The 18,831-nt window shown below is 46.8% G+C and overlaps 1 protein-coding gene across 1 annotated transcript; it reads right to left on the bottom strand.

Annotated features, from left to right (window-relative positions):
• Positions 1 to 5,286: 5,286 nt before the first annotated feature.
• LOC149315400 (eppin-like) lies at positions 5,287 to 15,268 on the bottom strand. The gene is made up of 3 exons (XM_089513307.1): positions 15,181 to 15,268; positions 13,336 to 13,512; positions 5,287 to 5,477 (listed from the first exon to the last, which is right to left on the bottom strand). The coding sequence occupies exons 1-3, from the start codon at positions 15,266 to 15,268 to the stop codon at positions 5,287 to 5,289; spliced, it is 456 nt and encodes a 151-aa protein (XP_089369433.1).
• Positions 15,269 to 18,831: the final 3,563 nt, after the last annotated feature.

The following is an 18,831-nucleotide window of genomic DNA, read 5'->3' as shown; positions in this document are numbered from 1 at the left end:
AGAACAGCAGCTCAATGCAGCTGCTGCTTTATTTATTGCTGCTTCCTATAAATTGATGGAGATCTCCTCAGGCCCTTCCTTTGTTGTCTGCACTCAGAAAAGGTAGGTAGGAATAAGTTGTCTTCCATACCTGAATATTTAGGACTCTCTGCCAGAGCTGGTCCTACACTCTGCTCTGTCTCTGAGATGTGTGGCTCCTCCTGCTCTGGTTCAACACCAGGTCCCAGCCAGTCCATGGCTTCTGTCTCTGAGTCAGAGTCCATCTCCATGTTCTGGAGGTGCCTACCTTCCAGTGTGAAGTGTACTGCTGCACCTCACTGCAGGGTAGACTGGGACTCTTGGAGACTGAGGGTCCTGGTCCACCTGCCCAGAGGTGGCAAGGAGGCCAGACAGGACACCAAATGGCACCAGGCTCCCTTCGTGACTTGAGAACAAGGTGGGTAAACTGGAGTACACTGGTGCCTCGGGTTACGAAATTAATTCGTTCCGCCATTCCTTTCGTAACCCGAAAATTTCGTAACCCGAAAAATAATCCGTTAGCACTGGAAAGCCTATAGCTGCACTTTGCAGCATTTGAATTTCGCGCCGAAATGAATTTCGTAACCCGAAAAATATTTCGTAACCCGAAACAGTTTTTGCCAATCCAACTTTTTCGTATCCCGGAAATTTCGTAACCCGATCATTTCGTATCCCGAGGCACCAGTGTACCTGGGACATAGTCAGTCCCTTTGGGTGCCCCAGTCCACCAGCAAGTAGGCAAGCAGAATGGGGCCTTTCTCTTCCATAGTGGCCTGATCTACTCCTGAGGAACCTTGAATCCTTGAGAAGGTAGAAGGCACCAGGCAGAGAGGAAGACTGCACTGTAGATGGATGGACACAATGGCTGCCCTGAATCTGCAGGATGACAAGGGGACTTGGAGGACCATAGGTCCAAGTCAACTTGAAGACAACAAGAAGATGCACCATCGCCTCTCTCTCCCCTCCAGTCTGCTTCTTGGGCAGATTCTGTGAACTTCCTAATGTGTTGCAAAAGAGGACATTTGAGGAAGGGGGAACGTAGGTCTCTGCATATTAACTGTCCAAACCTCGGAAGCCTTTTAATAGTGAGGTGGGACTCATGTGACCTTCCAGGAGTTGTTGGACTGCAGCCCCTAGCAGCCCCAGCCAGCACAGACGACAGTGGGGCTTGCTAAGAGTTGAAGTCGAGCAACAGCTGGAAGGGGCCACAGGAGTCCCACACTTGCTTTAGTGCAGTAACTCTGCATTCCCCAAAGATTTTATGACTCACCCTGAGAATCATCCCTTTTCATTTTTAGGTGGGAGTTTCCAGCCCAGGGAACTAGTGGCATACAACTCCTGACTCTGAATGGTCTTCTTCTGTTTTCTGACTAGTCCGAAATGGAAGAGGGGTCCCCACAACTCTTGCTAGGGCAAAAGACTGTCCCACACACCGGTCAGGCAAATGCCTTCTCTTCCAGCCAAGACAAAAGGGCCCAGGTTGCAGCTGGAGGTTTTTTAAGCAAAGCCAGAGTGACCAAGCCTCCTCCTTTTCCCAGACATGTCCTACACTTAAACCTTCTGTCCTGGGATCTGGGAGGAACTCCAAAATGTACTCCCTTCTGAGGATGCTAAAGAAACCCACCTTTTTCTTCAGGCCCAGGCAAGTGGTGTTTGGTGGCTGGGAGAGATCCAGAGAAGGAAAAGAATGATAGGTTTTAATATTGGATTCAGAATGGAAGGAACTGAAGGGAAGTGGTGTCTAGTGGGTGGGAGAGGTCCAGAGCGGGAAAAGGAGGGGACAGGGAGGGCGAGAAGATTTTAACACTGGATAATGCCAACGAGGCATTTTAACAAAGGAGTTGATCACATGAAGGAGATTGGGAGATTATCCCATGAATAACCCAGAAAAATCATAATTATGCGAAATGATTTCACACAACATCGCACAAAACCTGCCATTAAAATGGTCACAAAGAAGCATTTGTGCACATCTTTTTACTTTCAAGATGTTGGTGACAATGCATTTACAATATTACTTTATTTGTGCAATTGCGTGCGATAATCATTTGCGCAATTACTCACCATTTCCGCTTTATTTGCGGGATGCTTCAAATGCGCTTGAATCTCTCTTTAATGTTGAAATCAGTGATAAACTCCAAAGATAGGTTCAGCAGAAAATACGACTTATATAATAAAATACACTATTATGTACTAGAGCTGTAAATAAACCATATCAAATGGATTTCTGTTTATATTAGTGTTTGTGGGGTTTTTTTTGGATTTTATTTGGTCATGTCCTACATTTTTCTGGAGCGTCCTACATTTTGGTGCTTTGTCCTCCTTTGCGGTGGGGACATCTGGTTGCCCTGAGCATGGCTGATGGGGTGCAGGGAGAGGGGTCTGCAACCCGTTGTGGAGAGCCATAGAGGAGAAGGCAGGCAGGTCCAAGGAGGGGAAACCCAACCATTCCAGCAAGGAAGGGGTGTGTGCAAAATGGAGGAGGCCAGCCACCCCAGAGGGTCCATTATAGCAGCAGCAGTGGTAGAAGGAGGAGGAGGAGGAACAGTCCAGCTGGTGAGCCAAAGGGGAAGGAGGCACTTGGACCACGTCTCCAGAGCCAAACCTGGGAGCAAGAGAAGGCATCCTCCTGGAACAAGGAAGTGGGAAGGGGAATCCCTGCAGCAAACTCTGAAACTCTGGAGGAGTATCCTAGGAGGAGTATCACCAGAATTGGTGGAGTATCACCAGGTTGCGACACAGGGCTGTGCAGCTCCCACACAGATGCAGAGCACATGCCTTTGGGAGGGTGGTTTCAGGAGAGCAAGAAAGTCATTGAATGCAAGGAGGGGTGGAGGAACCCTCTCCGCAAGCCCAACCATCCATGTCCTCCTTCCTGGGACAGAGTCAAAAGTGGAGGAGTTCTCCCCATTCTCTCTAAGGAAGAAGTTGCACTATAGAGCCAAGTGTGAAGCTGGATCTCAGATGGTGGAAAAGAGGGCAAAAGCATGCCCTGTCTGCATTCACAACTGAGGGCTGGGTTGGCTAGGCTGAACCTGAGAAAAGGAGGAAAGAGACACAGGTTAGGTTGCTTTTACTGTAGCCGTCCAAAGAGCTTTAGACAGAGGATGGAAAGGCAGTGGGACACAATGTCCTCTTGTCCAGCAGCTCTGTTGTCCACACTCTTGAGACGGCCAGCCGAGACGGACGGCTTTAAAGTAGGAGCAAAGCCTAGGAAACGCAGCCCAGCAATGGTTCAGCTGTGGCTTGTGCCCAAACAGGACCAGGCAGGTCAAATAAACTATGCCATATCTTAAATATTTCTGCCTCCCTGAAGGAACCCTGGCAGACTAAGAGGCAACCGATGAAGGCTTTACAAGAAAGGAGGGAGAAAGGGAGAGATGACAGATTGCTTGTTGTGTGCCTTCAGATTATTTCTAACTTACAGTGACTCTAAGGTGACCCTATCCAGGGTTTTTGGCAAGATCTGTTCAGAGGCTGTTTGCCATTGCCTTCCTCTGAGGCAGAGACAGTGTGACTCTCCCAAGGTGGGGTTCTATGGCTGAGCAGCCATTAGGGACTTTGGTCTTCCAGAATCCTAGTCCAACACTCCAGACCACTCTGGCTCAGAGGTTGATTTTGGCCAGATGTACTCATAGTAAATAGTTGCCATTGCCTTGCCCTGGGGCTGAGAGAGTGTGCCTTGCCCAAGGTGGGTTTCCACAGCTGAAGGGGGGTTTGAACCCTGGTCTCTCAGAGTCCTAGCCCTACTCTCAAAACCTTATCACACAGAAGGAAAGAGGAGGTTTGGCTGGATGGGAGAGCCTTTCTATATGCCTATATGCCTCATGATGTCCTAGTTCTTCAGTTCTATTCCTATGGGAGATGGTTGTAAAAGCAAGTCTTTTTTCTAGGTGGGAAAAATCCTTTTGAGAAAATACTCATTTTTAAAACCATCTTGAAATGGCAGAATTTTCCTGTTATAATAAAAAGCTATAGAAAAATGGAGTCACTTTGGTTAAAAGAAAAAGCTTTTAAAATGAGGCTTGAAAACTAGGAAACTGGAGCAAAGTAATAATAAGTGCATCTTGACCTGAAGGGAAGCTGGCAGCAGCGAAATAGACATAACATACACAATTCAAGGTAAGGAGACATTTATTGAGGTTCAAAAGGAAGGTAACTGAAAGCTACTGAATTCCTGGGGGAGGATTAAAGAGTGGAAACTACCGTTTTAATGTAATTTTAATGTATGCATATCTCTCTGTCTTGATTGTAAGAATTCTGTATGTTTAAATTGTAATTAGCCAATGAGATGTAATGAAGGAGCTTCTTTGTGTAATTGATTATAAAATTAGGCCATCTTGTTTTGTTCGGGGCCTCACTTTTGGAACTTTGAAATCCACTGAGGACATTGTTCTTTCTTTGCCGGTTTTAAGAATACTGTATATTCTCATGTATAAGTCTAGAAATTTTAGTTAAAAAATTAACCCCAAAAATCTAGGTCGACTTATTCATAAATACTATACTTTACCTCTGATTAAGAACGGAACCATCTTATTACAAAAGGCAAGAGGGCAATCTGTCCTGGAAGCACTGACCTCCCTCTACTCTCTCTTCCATCCAGCCTTGTAAGCCAAAACAGTTATGCCTGCCATAATGTTGTGGGTTCTTCAGCATTGTTTTCCTTTGCTTCATCATTTAGATTCTTTTTTGTGTGTCCCTAAGTTTTACCCTCGACTTATCCATGGGTCATATCAAAATCCATAATTTTGCCCTTAAAACTTGCCCTCGACTTATACATGAGGTCAACTTATAGTCGAGTTTATACGGTAAACTTTGGCATTTTCAACCTTCTGGTCCTCTGCCAAATTCCTGGTTTCGTCGACGGACCTGTGGCTTTGTGAGGGAAGGCCCAGGTTCCTAGGGTTCCCATGGTTTTTATTATTAAATTGAGAGTTATCTATAACAATCTCTCATAGGAAGAGAACTACGACGTCATGCAGAAAGACCCATAGAAAGGCACTACTATCCAGATGCATTTCTGCTTTCTTTCCTCATGCAATAAGCTCCTCGGTCTCTCATATATGACAGATAGATGGACCAAACAGAGAGAGAGAGGCAGCTGCAGGAGGTTTCAGCCAGCCATGGATGCAGTGGGACACAGTCATCATTCTGGCGAGTTAGAAACCGTGCAACCTTTCTGCAATGGCACCTTACCTGAGACCCCCCTCCCTTTTTTTCATTCCTGTCTCCCCCAAAACACACTCCAGGACTAATGGTTTCTTTCATTCACCAGTGACGAAGGGACTCACCAAGGAACCCGCAGGTTTTGAAGCATTCAGCTTCTGTCTCAAAGTTGTTCTTGTTCCCGCCGCAGCCGCCATAGACGAAGTTCTCGCATTTCTGGGTGGAGGCATTGTAGAAGAAGCGGGAGAACATGGCCTTGCAGTTTCCGCAAACAGAAGGCAGCTGGCAAAAGTCTGTGGCAAGCAAACAGAGGATTGGGGTTAGGGGTGCAGTCCCAGTTAGGGTTACAGTTAGGGTTAGGGTTAAGCGCAGTTAGGGTTAAGGTTAGGTTAGGGTTAGGGGTGCAGTCCCAGTTAGGGTTACAGTTAGGGTTAGGGTTAAGCGCAGTTAGGGTTAAGGTTAGGTTAGGGTTAGGGTTGCAGTCCCAGTTAGGGTTACAGTTAGGGTTAGGGTTAAGCGCAGTTAGGGTTAAGGTTAGGTTAGGGTTAGGGTTGCAGTCCCAGTTAGGGTTGCAGTCCCAGTTAGGGTTACAGTTAGGGTTAGGGTTAAGCGCAGTTAGGGTTAAGGTTAGGTTAGGGTTAGGGGTGCAGTCCCAGTTAGGGTTACAGTTAGGGTTAGGGTTAAGTGCAGTTAGGGTTAAGGTTAGGTTAGGGTTAGGGGTGCAGTCCCAGCTAGGTTACAGTTAGGGTTAGGGTTAAGGTGGGTTGTGGCAGGCAACTCTTGGAATTTTAGGGGTCTACAGTGCCACTATCCCGCCATTTGATAGTATGTTTTTTTTGCCTGAAATGCCTGTCAAAGTTTCACAGGAGGCCATTTTGTCACATTCCTCTCTCTCTCTGCTCCATTCCAAGCCCAGGAGAGTCCCCTTTTTTCCACCAGAAAGGGACATAGAATTTCACTTGCAGGTGACTTCTTTGGGAGGAAAAAGGCATTCTCAGACATAGACCAGACTCTGAGTGCCCCTACACTGTAGAAATAATGCAGTTTGACACCATTTTAAGTGCTGTGGCACCATCCTAAGGAACCCTGGGATTTGTAGCTTTACAAAGTGTTTATCCTTCTTGGCCAAAGAGTGCTATGCCACATCAAATTACAAATCCAAGGATTCTATATAATGGAGCTAAGGCATGTAAAGGGGTGTCAAACTACATTATTTCCATACTGTCAATGCAACCCAAGTTGCAACCCAACCCAAAGCATGGTAAGACTGCTCCCATACCATTCAGAGAGCATTTGGGACCAAATATCCTTTGCCAAAAAAATGTTTTCCTACAATATTAGGGCCTTGCGGACCAGAAAAGCAAAATTGGGGCTCACATAAACCCCATGGGCCACACTTTCCTCACGCTTGTGTTAGGGTTAGTAAGAGAGAGAACACATGAACTGCATTTGCATTGCAGAATTAATGAAGTTTGGCACCGCTTAATATTTAAAGCGATGGTTCCATCCTATGGGATCCTGGGCTTTGTAGTTTGTTGTAGTAACAGAGCTTGATGACAGAGACAGCTCAATCTCTCAGAAAACTACAAATCCCAGGACTCCATAGCATTGGGCCATGGCACTGTCAAACTGCATTCATTCTGCAATGCAGATGCAGAGGTCAAACAGTTAGTCTTAGAGGAGGAATATGCAAAGGCTACAGCTAGCATTCCTTCATGTTGCAATAATCAAAGAGGTATCTAGACCTATTAGTCTGTTCCAGAGAAACAACAAAACATCTTATGTCACATTTACGACAGGCAGATCGAGCTTTCAGGAAGTGGATGGTAATCTATGAAACCACACGCTGAAATAAATCCAGTCGCATTAGAGTTGCTGCAAGACTCTTCCTTGTTTTGCTTTCCCCATGGATTTTGTTGACATGCAGGTGAGGGAGGGCAATCCTTCGCACAACCGGACAGACCAGATCTGGAGAGCCACAGCCAACTTGTGGGTGGCATCATCCCATTCTCTGTTTACGCTCAGACATGCGCTTGTTTTGGGACGGGTGCGTCACCCCTCACACGCCTAGGGAAACCCACACAACAATCTCACATATGAAAAGTATCCAAGATGTCATAGAGTTGGAAAGGACTGCAAGAGACAGCTTAGTTCAACCCTCCTGCCCTTGAAAGAACCCACTGCTAAATCACCTTCGAGAAGCTGGCATTTTCAAAAGAAGGGGTGTCCAAACCTTCTAAGTGAGTCATTTCTATCACTGAACAGCTCCTGCAGTAAAGAAGTTCTTCCTAATGTTTAGGTGGGTTCTTGTTATTTGAATTCACTGGTTCAGGTTGTGGAGCAGCAGAAAAAAAGGTTATTCACACTATTCCAAACATGTATTCCTTCTCATCATAGAATCATAGAGTTGGAAGAGACCCCAAGGGCCATATAGTCCAAGCCTTGCCATGCAGGAACTCTCCATCAAAGCATCCCTGACAGATGGCATCCAGCCTCTGCTTAAAGTCCTCCAAGGAAAGAGACTCCACCACACTCTGAGGGAATGTCTTCCACTCTCAAACAGCTCTTACTGTCACAGGAAGTTCTTCCTAATGTTGAGCTGGAATCTCTTTTCCTGGAGCTTGCATCCATTGTTCAGGGTCCTGATCTCTGGAGCAGCAGAAAACAAGCTTGCTCCATCCTCAACATGGCATCCCTTCAAATATTTAAAGGCCTGTTACAGACTGCCCAAATAAAGCTGCTTCGGGTCTCTTTGGAGTATGCTGTTTAAATGATGCATGCATGCTAAGAATCCGGAAGCTGCACCAAAGCTGCACTCCGGTGCTTAGGAATGGAGTGTGGCTTTGGCGCGACCTCCAGACTCTTAGGACCCATGCATCATTTAAATAGCATACCTCCAAAGAGACCCGAAGCAGCTTTATTTGGGCAGTCTGTAACATGCCAAAGAGGGCTATCATATCACCTCTTATCCATCTCTCTTCCAGGCAAAACATACCCAAAAGGACGCTGAGAAACTGGAGCCATGTGTCCAAAGGAGGGCAACTAAAATGGTGAAGAGTCTGGAAACCATGTCCTATGAGGAAATACTCAGAGAGCTGGGGATGTTTAGCCTGGAAAAGAGATGGTTAAGAGGTGATAGGCGAGCCCTGTTTAAGTGTTTGAAGAGATGTCACATTGAGAGAGCAAGCTTATTTTCTTCTGCTCGAGAGACTAACACACAGAACAGTGGATGGAAACTGCAGGAAAGGAGATCCCAGCTCAACATTAGGAGGAACGTCCTGAGAGTAAGAGCTGTTCGATAGTGGAACACACTCCTTCCTCTGAGGTTTTGGTGTAGTCTCTCTCTTTGGAGGTTTTTAAACAGAGGCTGGATGGCCATCTGTCAATGGGGATGGTTTGTGAGTTCCTGCATGGCAAAAAGGGGTTGGACTGGATCAGGGCCCTTCTTGGGGTCTCTTCCAACTCTAGGATTCTATGATTCTATGACACATCAATTGCAGTTGTTCTGAATATGCCACTGAGAGCAAAACCCACCATGTGAACATATGAAGAAAATGCATAAACACACATTTTGTAAGGCAGGTCTCTTCCCTTTGCTGGGCCCTGAGATCTGGCACCCAGCAGCGGCTGGCAAAAGGCATGCTAGGGCTGGGATGTGGCATCCCCTGGGGCTTTGTGGAAGGTCAGGATTATCACCCAAGAGCCTTGCATCATCTGGAGGGGAGCATGCTTTCGATGCCAACATCAGCCCAGCCCAGCTCTTGTGACACAGCCACAGGTAGGGTTCACACCCAGCGCGAAACACCGCGGTGCAAAGAAAGTGTGGGATGAGCCACAGGGAAGAGTGTAGGGACCTGGGCAGCATCCTCCTCCCCACCAGCAGCTTTTACTCAGCAGCCCTTGCTGCTGCTACTGGAATAATTACAGTAACAAGATCTTAAGCTAAGAGCAACCCAGTAGAGTTGACGACGGCTTGGAGGGAAGATCTTTCAGACTTCACAACTGGAGCGCATTGACACCATTTCAGGTCCCATGGCTTCATCCTGTGGGATTGTCTTGGACTTCTCTGCCGGAAAGATATAGTGCCTCACAAAATCCCAGGAGTCCATAGGATGCAGCCATGGCAGCTGAGTGGAACCAGTAGGCCAAATAAGATGTCCTCCTCCCATCCTTTTGGTGGGGAGTCCAGACGATGCAAGGCCCAAGTCTAGTGCAAACAGTCCTGATGATGTGAAGTTAAAACTTTCACAGCCAGCATCCATAGTTTTCTGTGGGTTTTTCAGGCTGTGTGGCTGCACTGATCCACTGATGGTTTTATGCACGGATTCAAGCATCCACAGCTTGCACATATTTTTAATGTACAGTCTCCCCTCCGATCTTGTGGATCTGGGATCAGCGTCCCTTGAATATCTGCAGAGAGGCGACCTCCACTATTTCCAATGGCACACACACACCCAGGCTGTGCGCCCCATTCAGGCCTATGAGGCTTGAATGTGTGCGAACCTCCATTTTCGCAGGGGATCCAGAACCCTGCAAAGACGGAGGGCCAACTGTATATACATTCCAAAAAGCAAACCTTGATTTTGCCATTTTATAAAAGGGATGCATCCATGATAGCCCTGTTTAAATATTTGAAGGGATGTCATATTGAGGAGGGAACAAGCTTGTTTTCTGCTGCTCCAGAGAATAGGACACAGAGCAGTGGATGCAAGCTCCAGGAAAAGAGATTCCACCTCAACATTAGGAAGAACTTCCTGACAGTAAGGGACAGTGGAACGCACTCCTTCCTTGGAGATTTTGGTGGAGTCTCCTTCCTTGGAGGTCTTTAAACAGAGGCTGGGTGGCCATCTGTCAATGAGGATGCTTTGATTGAGAGTTCCTGCGTGGCAGAAGAATGGGGTTGGACTGGATGGCCCTTGCAGTCTCTTTCAACTCAACAGTTTTGAAATGCCCTTGTATTTAATGGGGCTTGAGCATCCACTGATTTTGCTATTCAAGGGAGGAGGTTCCTGGAACCAAAGCCCAGCAGACCCCAAGAGCCCACTGTAAGTGCAATAAATAAATAAACAGACTACAAATCCCAGGATTCCACAAGATGGAGCCAAACTGCTATAATTATTCAGTGTGGATATGCTCTAAGATGCTTCCACCCGACCACACATGGAGCATAGAGCAAACACAACCACCACCCTGGCACTAGCAGTGAATGGACCAAGGTGTGGGACAGAGAGCCATCAACGTGACGCCTACAATCTGCCTTCTAGAGGCATGCTTACACTTACATAACGTTGTATATTTTCCAGCATCGTCATTGCAACTGTCACACTCACTGGTGTTACACACATTGTCAAATATCCACACTGCCAAAAACGAAAACCTGCAGTACTAGCCAAAACCCTGTTGGGACTTAGTCATGGGCAAGTTCCCTGAGAGAAGCAACTTGTCTAAGGCAAGACATCTGCCTTCAGTTCTGGTTTGTAGAAGCAGAGTTGCACATGCAGTGCTTTTGTGTATGTGTGTGAATTGTGCATGCTTTATGCTCCTTGCACCCAGCTGTGTGTTGATGCACACTGTACAGTGGTTTGTGCAAGTTTGCAATTCACCAATAAAGCCATGATGGGCAATTGTTGTATAACTCTGGACATGTAAAATTACTCTCTGTTTCCTCAATGTAGAATTTGAGCTATTGTGCATCCTTTTTGTACATTCTGTGCATCTGAGAAAGTAGACCATGTCTATGAAAGCTGATGCTACAACTTGTTTCTGCAAGACCCCTATGCATTTTGTATCCTTGACAGAGTGCGAAAAGGTTATTTTATATACAGACTAATTGAATCATAAGAATTGTAGGGTCAGAAGGGACCCTAAAGGTCATCTAGTCCCTCTGTCTTCTGCTTTTGCAGCCCTGAGAGGTAGCCACCCAAACTCTGCTTAAAAGCCCCAGATGAGAAAGAGCCCCAAACTGTCGGTTCCAACACCAGACAGTTCTTACCATGAGAAATTGCTTCCTAATATTTACTTTGTATCTCCTGTTTAAAAAATGCAAATGAAGGAGAACTGACCCCAGATATCTGCCCATCCCTTTTGCACTACAGCTCCCAGCATCCCCCATGGGAGAAAAAGAAACTGGTCAAATCTGTGGTACTTGAGTTTTTTGTAGGACAGGAAAAGGTGGGTTTCCTCCCCCAGAGATGCACCAGATGCAAAAGAAGACATTTCCTTCACCTTGCTCTCTGTCTCTTCAAGTACAAAAGCAATGCATGAAGCACGTCTCTGTTTCTACAGACCTTGCTTATTAACCTCTGTCTTCAGGATCAGAGAAGGTTAAAGGGGTGACAGTGAATAACAGTTGATCATCTTAGAGCACGCGGAGCGTATCTCATTTCTGTTTGCATATTGAGGATCATAGAATCACAGAATCATAGTTGGAAGAGACCACGGGGGGCCATCCAGTCCATCGATGGCTGATGCTAGGATGGAGCAAGCTTGTTTTCTGCTGTTCCAAAGAATAGGATGCAGAGCAATTGGTGAAAGCTCCAGGAAAAGAGATGCCAGCTACACTTTAGGAAGAACTTCCTGAGAGTAAGAGCTTTCAACCGTGGAATAGCCTGCCCTGGAGAGGGGGGGGGGGGTCTCCTTCTTTGGAGGTTTGGATGGCTGGATGCCCATGTGTCCTGGGTGAATCATAGGATAATAGAGTTGGAAGAGAGATCCCCAAGGGCCACCCAGGCCACCCCCTTCTGCCATGCAGGAACTCGCACTCAAAGCATCCCCAACAGGTGGCCATCCAGCCTCTGCTTAAAGACCTTTCACACGGGAGGAACGTATCCGCATCCCCAAAGAAAAGAAAGTGGGGCCAATTCGGATGCACACAATTACGTACTCTCTCATCATACACAAAGAGGAAGATAGCATCCATCCAAAGGAGAAAGCAGTCTCAATCTGAATGAATTCATCACATGAGGACATCCCAATCGCAGGAGGGCAAATCACAGCAAAAGATCTTGGGAATCTGTCTCTAACGTTTCCTCTCAGAGCATCGAACTGAGCATTCGTGTTGTTGCTGTGTGCCTTCGGGTCGTTCCAGGCTTGTGCCAGACCCTGTCATGGGCTTCTATGGGCAAGATTGCTTCCGAGGGGTTGCCTTCACTTTTCCCCGCTTTGCTCTTTCCTCCAAAACAGAGGGAGCAGCCAGGGAGTGCAAGAGGGAAAATCGGACAAAGGATCATGGGAGCTGTAGTCTGATTCTTAGGAAGGGAATCCAGGGCTGATCTAGAGATGCATTCCATACCTGGAAAACTTGAATTGACTGCAAATTTGGAGCGGAACAGGGTTTATAAATTCAATGTTTTCCTGAATTTACCTGTTCCTGGGATGCCTTGTGATTGCGTTCAGATTGCCTTTGCATTGAACTCGACATTGATATTCTCCTGCAAAATAATGTCAAACTCCATGGATGACCCCAGACTCAGGTTAGTTTACCCTTCCAATTTTCAGCGTGTGAAAAAGTCCCAAGGGAGTGTGTTCCACTGTCAAACAGCTCTTACTCTCAAGAAGATCCTCCTAATGTTGAGGTGGAATCTCTTTTCCTGGAGCTTGCATCCATTGCTCCATTGGGTCCTGTTCTCTGGAGCAGCCGAAAACAAGCTTGCTTCCTCCTCATTATGACATCCCTTCAAGTATTTAAACAGGGTTATCATCATATCTCCTCTTAACCTCCTGTTCTCCAGGTGAAACATCCCCAGCTCCCCAAGTGCTTTGATTGAGAGTTCCTGCATGGCAGAAGGGGGTTAGACTGGATGGCCCTTTGGCCTCTTCAACCCTATGCTTCTATGATTCTTGACACTGAGAATGGAGCCAATTGCCCACAGAGGTGATGGGGTCTCCTTCTCTGGAGGTCTTCAAGCAGAGGCTAAATGGCCACCTGTCACAGGGGTTGTTTGGATTGTTGCATGGCAGTGGGTTGGACTGGATGGGGTCTTCCAAATCTATCATTCTATGGATCTTTGATTCTATGATCTTGAAAGGAAGATAGAGGGATAGGTGGCATCCAATGGTCTGAAAGGCACCCCACGGTCTCCGAACTGAAGGTGCAGGAGCAAAGGTGGCAAAGACTGTGGGACCCACCAGGCAACCCACTGCCACACTCACCAAAAATGGCCTCCTGGCAGGCATAGCCGCAGTCTCCTGGGCAGCACTTCTGGGTTCCTGGGCACTGGGAGTCGTTGGCACAAGTGGAACAAGTCCCATTCTTCAGGCAGGCGCTGCAGTCCTTCTCGTCAAAGACGTCTCCCAAGGGTGGCACATTGTAGCAGTAGCCGGCCTTGGCTGCAAAAGAGAATGCAGTTACAATAATGGACAGTTAGGATTCATAACACAAAAGGCTGACCCTCATGAAGGAGCAATTAGCCAGTTGGTGTTCAGCCTCAGTACTAAAAGGAAGTATTTCTGTTAACTCTCAGGACAAGAGGCTACTGTCAGGACAGAACAAAGAGAAACAGAATGGTTCCCAGTTGGCAAAAGGGTCAGACAAGGCTCCATCTTATCACTTCACCTGTTCAACCTATATGCAGAACATATTATAAGAAAAGCAGGCTTGGACACAGAAGAAGGAGGAGTGAAAATAGGAGGAAGGAATATCAATAATCTAAGATGTGCAGATAACACCATAATACTAGCAGAAAACTTCACAGACCTGGAACAACTACTAAGGAAGATCAAGGAAGAAAGTGCAAAGGCAGACTTAATGTTGGACATAAAGAAAACAAAAAGAACAACCAGTGAAGACCTTCACAAGTTCAACCTCGACAATGAGCAAATAGAAATACTAAAAGTATTCCCATATCTGTGATCAGACACTGATAGAAATAGGGACTGCAGCCAGGAAATCAGAAGATTCAGAATGGGAAGAGCGGCTATGAAAGAACTGCAAAAGATCCTAAAATACAAAGATATACAACTGAGCACAAAAGTCAGAATCATACAAGCCATCATATTCCCTATTTCCATGGATGGCTATGAGAGCTGGAAACCTAAGAAAGAACATAGGAGGAAAACCCATTCCTTTGAAATGAGATGAAGTGGGGCTGGAGAAGAGGGCTGAGGGTCCCATGGATAGCAGCCAAAAGGACAAACCAAGGGGTCCTGGAGCAGATCAAGCAAGAAATATCCCTAGAAGCCAAGATGACAAGACTTAGACTGTCGTACTTTGGACACATCATGAGAAGGCATGAACAGGGATGTAGCCAGGATTTTGGGAGGGGGGGCGTCCAGACTAAGTGCTACCATTATAATGGGGCTTGGGTGCGGCGGCACAGCAGCACACACCATTCATTTTTCTAATGGAAGGGGGGGTCCGGACCCCAAGAACCCCCCCCCTTGGCTACGTCCCTGGCATGAATCATTGGGAAAGACAGTAATGTTAGGAAAGGTGGAGGGAAGTAGGAAGAGAGGAAGGACACATGTTGATTGGATTGACTTTATTATGAATATGAGTTTGCAGGATCTGGGCAAAGCAATAGAGGACAAGGGGGCCTGGAGATGTCTCATCCACAGGGTTGCCATGGATCGAGATCGACATATACACCCACATATACATACACACACACACACACACACACACAGTGGGCCCTTGATTCCAAGACCCCTTGTGGATACCAAAACCTGCTCAAGTCCCATTAAATACAACAGCACAGTAAGATGGTGTCCCTTATACAAATGGCAAAATCAAGGTTTGCTTTTTGGAATTTATATATTATTAAAACATTTGCAAGCCATGGGTGCTTAAATCCGTGGATAAAAAAGAATCTGAGGACATGGAGGGCTGACTTTCATATGCCACAATGATGTGGGCATACTTGTTTTCTCCCTTGCGGTGGAGAAACTTCAGGAACTCTTCATCCTTGCATGCCTGAGATTTGCACCCCGGGTGCCATCTCCTCAGGTGGGTCTCACCTGCCCCTCCATCCCTCCATCCCTCCCTTCCACGGGGCTCACCTTCTCGTCCTGCGCTAGGGGCCAAAGAGACCATCTGGGGCCCAAGGATGGTCAGCAAGAGGGCCAGGATTTGGGCCAGTGTCTTCATGGTGCCGTCTCTCTGAGCCCTACAGTCTGAGCGTGGCTGCATTTAAAGAGCCTGGCAGGTGGGGCTGGCCCACAAGGGATGCGCTGGGACTTGCCACACCACAGGGCTCTCTCACAACTAGCAGCCACAACAGTGCACTGCACATTCCCCTCTAATCCGGCCCAGCCAGACGGGTTCCCAAAATATCGGGGAGGTGTAGCTGGGTGACTCCCAGGCGTGGGGAGACCAGTCAGACTGGAGCCGGGTTGTGGGTGCCTCTCATTCCTCTGGCGTCAGAGCAGGCAGAGATGGGGATGGCTGAGAGGACTGGGGATACAACTGGGAGTGGGCTCTGTGTTCACGTCCTACCCTTCCCACAGCCCTGGCTGCAGAGGCCTTAAGGTATCTACAGGAGAAGGCTGACAACTACAGAAACCACACTCCTCAGTGCCACTCCTTGCAGTTTCATTTCCCTTGGGATTGGTGAGCACCAGTTTCTCTGCACCACGCACCACACCTTCTGTGGTCCATTGGTCCAGTTGGTCAAGCACTGGCTCCAAGGAGGGCAGGAAAAACCACTGTAGCCAAAAGTCAGGACTTGGTTGGCATAGGATCCTACATTCCACAGGTGGAATCCAGAACAGATGATATGATAGCTTTCAGAGAGTGGGTTTTTCTAGCAAAGAAATGCAAGGAAAAGACCATCAGCAACATGCAAGTGGATGCGTGCCCTATGTACCAAAACTCACAAAATTATATCCAGGACAGCTTGGGGATTCTGGAGCTGTACCCAAAATATGCACATACCCCCATGCATGCACACATCCGCACACACACACAATGCTCCAAAGGCCATCCACAGCAGATGACCATTGAACCAAATCCATTTATAAAAGCAGGCCTGGAATGATAAACCCCTCAGTAGTTTGCCCTTAAGATGTCTGTTGCTGCTGCAGATAAAGAAGAGACAGGCAACTGGGGAAGGTTGGGGGGGGGGGGCACATTAGATACCCCCAAGAGACCTTGGAGAGCTGCAACCCTCCAGCAAATAATAAAGATAAAAATTGACACAAAATCCCCCCCCCCCCAAAAAAATGTCCTCTAGATTGTATGAGGGCATTTTTATCATGTCTCTAATTCCTCCTTTTTTAACAAGTGGAAGTGATAACAAGTCATTTCCTTTGTCTTTTATAGTTCCCATTTTTAAGAAACCAAAAACATGGTGAAAATGTCACATGAGGGGCACTTGGGAGCAATCCCTGGGACTTCGGGGGATACAAAAATCCCCAAAGGCAGCATAGATTCTACCTCTGATACAAAAGAATCCTAAACAGGAAATCCTAAAATGGGAAATTAAGACTTTACCATTGTACTTCAAAGGAAAACAGGGGGACCCTTTACCTCCCCAAATCCATCCACAGAGAGCAAATACAGCCCTTAACGTAATCGGAGTGGATCTCTCCCAATTAGATTGATAGATGATTGATTGATTGATTTGCTACATATCCAAAGTAGATAAGTTTATTGAGTGAAAACTGGAACCTTGGTAGATACATGACTTCTACAGGAACAATACATTTATATCCAACATTCTGGCATTTTGTTTCTAAATAAAGAAAAGAAAAGAAATTTGCATTGCATTGGGAACCTTGAGAAAGGATGTTTGCAATTGGTTTGAGATGATACTCATCCCTTCTGGTTTATCTTCATGACAATCCTGTGCAGTAGGATAGGCTGAGAGGAAGAGACTGACCAATGCGATTCTAGGCTGCATCAATGAAGTATGATGTCGAGATCAAGAGAAGTAATAGTGCCACTCTATTCTGCTTTGGTCAGGCCCCACCTGGAATAATACTGAGTCCACTTCTGGGCCCCACAATTCAAAAAGGACATTGAGAAACTGGAGCCATGTGTCCAAAGGAGGAAGACTAAAATGGTGAAGGGTCTAGAAACCATGAAGCCCTATGAGGAAAGACTTAGGGAGCTGGGGATGTTTAGTCTGGAGAAGAGAAAGTTAAGAGGTGATATGATAGCCCTGTTTAAGGAATGTCATATTGAGGAGGGAGCAAGCTGGTTTTCTGCTGCTCAAGAGAACAGGACCCAATGGAGCAATGGATGCAAACTGCAGGGAAAGAGATTCCACCTCAACATTAGGAAGACCTTCCTGATGGTAAGAGCTGTTCGACAGTGGAACACATTCCTTTGGAGATTATGGTGGAGTCTCCTTCTTTGGAGGTCATTAAATAGAGACTGGATGGACATCTTTCAGGGATGCTTTGATTGAGAGTTCCTGCATGGCAGAATGGGGTTGGACTGGATCAGGGCCCTTGGGGTCTCTCCCAACTCTATGATTCTATGACTGGCCTATGGTCGCCCAGTGAAATTCCTGGCCATGTGGGGATTTGAACCCAAGTCTTCCCACTCCTGGCCTTGGGCTATTATTGCAGCCATCTTAGCTCTTTAACCACCCACTGCTGCCATCCAGGGTGCGTAACTCCTTGCAAGCTATAACTCACCTTTAGTATCTGTGAGAGCTCCATCACCACGTGCCAAACCTTACCAGCCGCCCTTCTTGCCAATCCTGTGTTTATTTTCCTAGCGCTTTAATCCTGCATAAATCATGGTTACAAATGTGTCTGAAAGAACCTCTGTTCTTCCACCTGCCTTTCCAGCAACACCCTTCTCAGAAACAATGCCCAACAACCGCAGAAGGTGATCTGCAACCTTTAGGAGTGAGTTCAAAAGTTGGCACTTGCTCTCCCACTCACACAACACACAACAATTACATTTGGTCTCATGATGACTGAAGCCAAGAAAGGAATTCTTCATGGCTGGAAGCTGTCTCTGTGCCTTAAAATGAAAAAGGGAGGGTTGAAAACCCTTAAAATAAGCAAAGAATTAAAAATAATAGGCTGGCTTTTGAATCAGGTCTCTGTGGGCAGCATCCTGGTAGTGACCTTTGTGTGCTTCAGTGCCTCTCTTTTTGGAGGGGCACAGGGAGCATTTCTTTGCACTAGAATGGTATTCAAAAGTTTCTCTTCAGCCACTCCCCAAATTCTGGGGGTCTACAGCTTCCATTGTTGCCTACAGTTAGATAAAGGAGGAAGGGAGAAATTAGGGAGATAAGGGAGGGATTTTGGTGGAGTCTCCCTCTTTGGATGCTGAAGTGACTGGTCTGAGCTCCAAGGGAAAAGGAAAGAAGGGTGTTCTCAATCTGTGAGTTCACTCTCATTTCTCTCCCCTCCGCAGCCAAGACCAGCCACTTCTTCCTCATCTGCATTGCTTCTCCATCCCTCCTGTCCCACCTGGAAGCAGTTATATTGGAGTAGGCCTCCCACCCCAAGGTGGCACCTCCCCACTGAAGCACCTCCCCACTGAACAACTGCTGCTAGCTTTGCAATGATACTGAAGTAGAATCCCAAGCATGCAGTGGTTTAGTGGCTCAAAAGCATGCAAATGCAAGTAGACAAATAGGTACCACTTCAGTGGGCAGGTAACAACATTCAGTGCAGTCATGCTAGCTATCTGTTGGGGATGCTTGATTGAGAGTTCCTGCATGGCAGAATGGGTTTAGACTGGATGGC

This window comes from Sceloporus occidentalis, unplaced genomic scaffold (genome assembly GCF_023333645.1).
Source record: "Sceloporus occidentalis isolate IW3139 unplaced genomic scaffold, rSceOcc1.0.p SCAF_3, whole genome shotgun sequence".
Classification (NCBI taxonomy): domain Eukaryota; kingdom Metazoa; phylum Chordata; class Lepidosauria; order Squamata; family Phrynosomatidae; genus Sceloporus; species Sceloporus occidentalis.
The sequence above is the reverse complement of the archived record's forward strand: the minus strand, read 5'-3'. Positions and strand labels throughout refer to the sequence as shown.